Source organism: Grampus griseus (genome assembly GCF_964374135.1).
Source record: "Grampus griseus genome assembly, chromosome: 8".
NCBI lineage: Eukaryota > Metazoa > Chordata > Mammalia > Artiodactyla > Delphinidae > Grampus > Grampus griseus.
Window position 1 is genome coordinate 99,490,837 of NC_139002.1, and position 3,508 is coordinate 99,494,344.

At 41.6% G+C, this 3,508-nt stretch overlaps 1 protein-coding gene across 1 annotated transcript; it reads right to left on the bottom strand.

Annotated features, from left to right (window-relative positions):
- Positions 1-2,306: 2,306 nt before the first annotated feature.
- On the bottom strand, positions 2,307-3,242 carry LOC309825792 (olfactory receptor 5A1-like; the record flags this gene model as incomplete). The annotated part of the gene is given in 4 exon segments (XM_082659498.1): positions 2,307-2,384; positions 2,387-2,820; positions 2,823-3,044; positions 3,047-3,242. Coding segments are annotated over 4 exon segments (930 nt in total).
- Between the last annotated feature and the right edge of the window lie 266 nt (positions 3,243-3,508).

A 3,508-nucleotide genomic window follows, 5' to 3' on the forward strand; every position in this document is an offset into this window, starting at 1 on the left:
GAGGGTCCATTGGGAGCCGCTCTAGAGAGAACTTGGCAGTGTCTATCAAAATTTTAAAATATACATGTCCTATAAGCAGCAATTCAACTTCTCAGTTTCTACCATAAAAGTGCATATTAGCAGGAAGTGTATGTACACACATGCATGTTGCAACACTGTTTGTAATAAACTAGCAAAAACTGGACACTACCTAAATGTCCATCAGGGAGGAATAGGTACATACATTTTGGCACATCAATTCTACGAAACAATGAAAAAGACTAAGGTAGATTTATATGTATAATATGGAAGGAGGTCCAGGAAATAATGATTGAATTTTTAAAAAATCAAGGTATAGAATGATCATTCAATATGATTTCATTTATATGAATACATAGAGAGCTACATAAAGCAGTACGATATATTTTTGATTGGTACATATGTGAATGTTATTAAGCAGAAAAACTATAAATTTACATGTCTGCCAACATAAACCATAGCTACCTCTTGGGGAGACCAGGAAGGGATTAAAATTGAGGGTTCTGGTTTAAACATTTCTTTACCTATGGTGTTTTAATTTTTTTTTAATAGGGAATTTGTATGTTATAGAGTTGAAATGAAGTTTATAAAAGCTTCTGAGAACAATGTCTGGCATATAATAAGCTTCTAATAAGTGTTAATTCCTTCCTTTGGCCTAAGATGAATCTCTAACTCATCTACCAAGTGAATTTGGATTTATTTATTCATTTATTTAACAAATATTTATTAACACAGAGTTTGTCCCAGTCATAGCTTATGCTTCAGGGAAACAGTAGAGAGTAGTTTTCAACTTGAGTAGGAAGGAAGAAAAATAAACAAGAAAAAAATAGTAGTGTTGTAGGAGCTGATGGATGAAATAGAGGATGCTATGGGAATACACTGCAGTAACTCTTTACTATGTCTGGAGGAGTCAAGGGCCAAGGAAGGCTTTACAGACAAACTTCAAAGTCATACCCCTCCTATACATAAACTCCCAGTAATCCAAGTGGTCAGAGGAGAATGGATCAAATACCAGCATGAACTGGAAGAAGGACTGAAGCAGAAGAGTTACAGCCAAAGTTGATGCAACTTAGGGAAGGCTGTCACGCTTCACCATGATTTATATACACAACCACTGAAGAAGCAAGACTTCATAAATGTTTGTCCTTTGCTCAAGAACCATCTTGTAGAATAGGATCAAAGACAAATTAAAATCCACATTCAATTCTGCTGCAAACTCACTGACTTGGTTGTCCTATCTCAAATCATGTCATAGAGATCTGGGATAGGACACAGAAGGGGCCCCTTCTGAGATAATGCATGAGAATGAAAGCAGGGGTGCCAGAATCAGGGAACAGGTTGCATTCAAATTCCGGAGCAACAGTAGAAAAGATACAAACTCTAGTATATGGAGTGAAAGTCAATTGGGGATGAGGTGAGAACACAGAGTAAGTCAAATATGCACAGAGCAAGAGTGGAAGCTGGTCTAGGGAACAGGTATGGAATCAGAGCTGCCAGAGGAAGACTCTCTTCTCTGACTCTGTTCCTTAAATCAGGTCCCACCCAGTCACTAGGCAGTTTCAACCAAGAAAATTAACCGTATGGCACTCTGCTCTCCTTTAGGGCTTCTCCCTTACCCTTATCTCTGCTCTTTGCTCACTGTGATTTCACATCTTTGGATCTGCTGGTTTAGGTCCCTATTTCTGACCCCAGGGGACACCATGACCCCACAGATGTGACCCTGGTCTCTTTTCACACACGGTTTACAGATACCCTATTGCTTTGCTGGCTCTGAGTCACCACTGCTGAACCCAATTCAATGAGGGCTCTCAGGTCAGAGAGTCAGCCTTCCTGGTCAGTATCAACCTTTGGATAGGTAAGTATCCAAGGCAAAGGGAACAAAAAATTTGTCCCAAATAGTGAATGGACTGGTATGAGTGGTGTTTTGTAAACAGGTCTCTAATCAATGCTCATGGTCCTAGGCCATGCCCCAGCTGGCTCTAAGGCAACCTGGACACAGCACCTGAGGCCATAAAGCTAAGGAATATCATAGCAAAGCATATTTATTTTCTATTGCAAGTGATCAAAATTGAAACCCTACCAGTCTATGACAAGAAAAGTAAAAGGAAGGAACAAACCTTTGTAGAACCTAATTACACAGTAGGCATGTAGGTTGGGGATCTTATTTGAAAGAGTTTCTTTCAATTATTATTCAGATTCCTATTATTACTAATAATAAGTGGGCCACTTATTATTATGATTACATATAGCAAAACTTAAGGGATTTTTGTTTGTTTTTTCTTTTAAACTCAAGGAACTATAAGACACAGAGAGGACATCTGCTTCTTTCTCTCCTTGAGCTTTTTCAATGTATCTTTGATCTCCTTGATGGGGAGATGGGGCTCATCATGGGAATCACAGCTCCATAGAGCATGGACACCACCTTATCTTGGTCTAATGAGTAGCCAGCACTAGAATGGAGATATGAGAAGAGACCAGAGCCATAGAAGAGAATCACTGTGGTCAGATGAAAGGAACAGTTGTTGAAAGCCTTTGTTGGCCCTTGGGTTGAATGGATCTTCATGACAGCAGCAATGATGTAGCCATAGGGAACCAGGACCACAAGAGCTGAAGTCCCACCAACTGTACACACAACAAGAAAGTTCATTACCTGGCTGAGGAAGGTACTAGGACAAGGCAAGACCAGCAGTGGTGGCAGGTCACAGAAAAAGTGGTTAATGATTCGTGGCCCACAGAAATGGAGCCAGAATATAGAGCTGGCTTGGACCAATCCAGCATGCACTGTAATGGCCACCCCCATTAGATGGTGGGTGTCACGAAGGCTGTGTAGAGCAGAGGGTTGGAGATGGCAGCGTACCAGTCATATGCCATGGCTTCCAGGAGACAGCCCTCTGTGCTCACCATGCCAATGAAGAAGAAAAATTGAGCATCACAGCCCACAAAGGAGATGGTCTTCTGCTCCTTGAAGAAGTCACAGAGCATCTTAAGGGCTATAGAGGAGGTGTATGAAATATCAGTGAAGGACAGTTACAAAGTAAGAAACACATGGTGGGGTGGAGGTGTGACTTCATGGCAATCACGACAGTAAGGTCCAGGTTCCAAGCCAGAGTCATGGAGTAGATCCCCAGAAACAGTACAAAGAGGGTAACTTGCCGCTCTGGAGGCTCTGAAAATCCCCAAAGGATGAAACTGGTCATCATGCTGATATTCCTTCCCAGGGCCATCTCTCTTCTCTCCGCTGCCTTCAAAGCCCCAAAATGAAATTCCTGGGGCAAAGAAAATCCAGGTGAAGAAACCATTTTGTTCTGTCATGGAAACATAGACGCCCCAGAGCCAGAAGAGACAGTGGAAGGCAAATGTCCTACCCCCATCCAATGCAGAAATCCCCTCTACAGCATTTATTGGGTCTTTCAAAGAGATTGTCACCACCCTGATCCGATTCATTTGTTTATGCAGAAGTGACAGGTCCCAGAAGAGACTGGCATTTTTG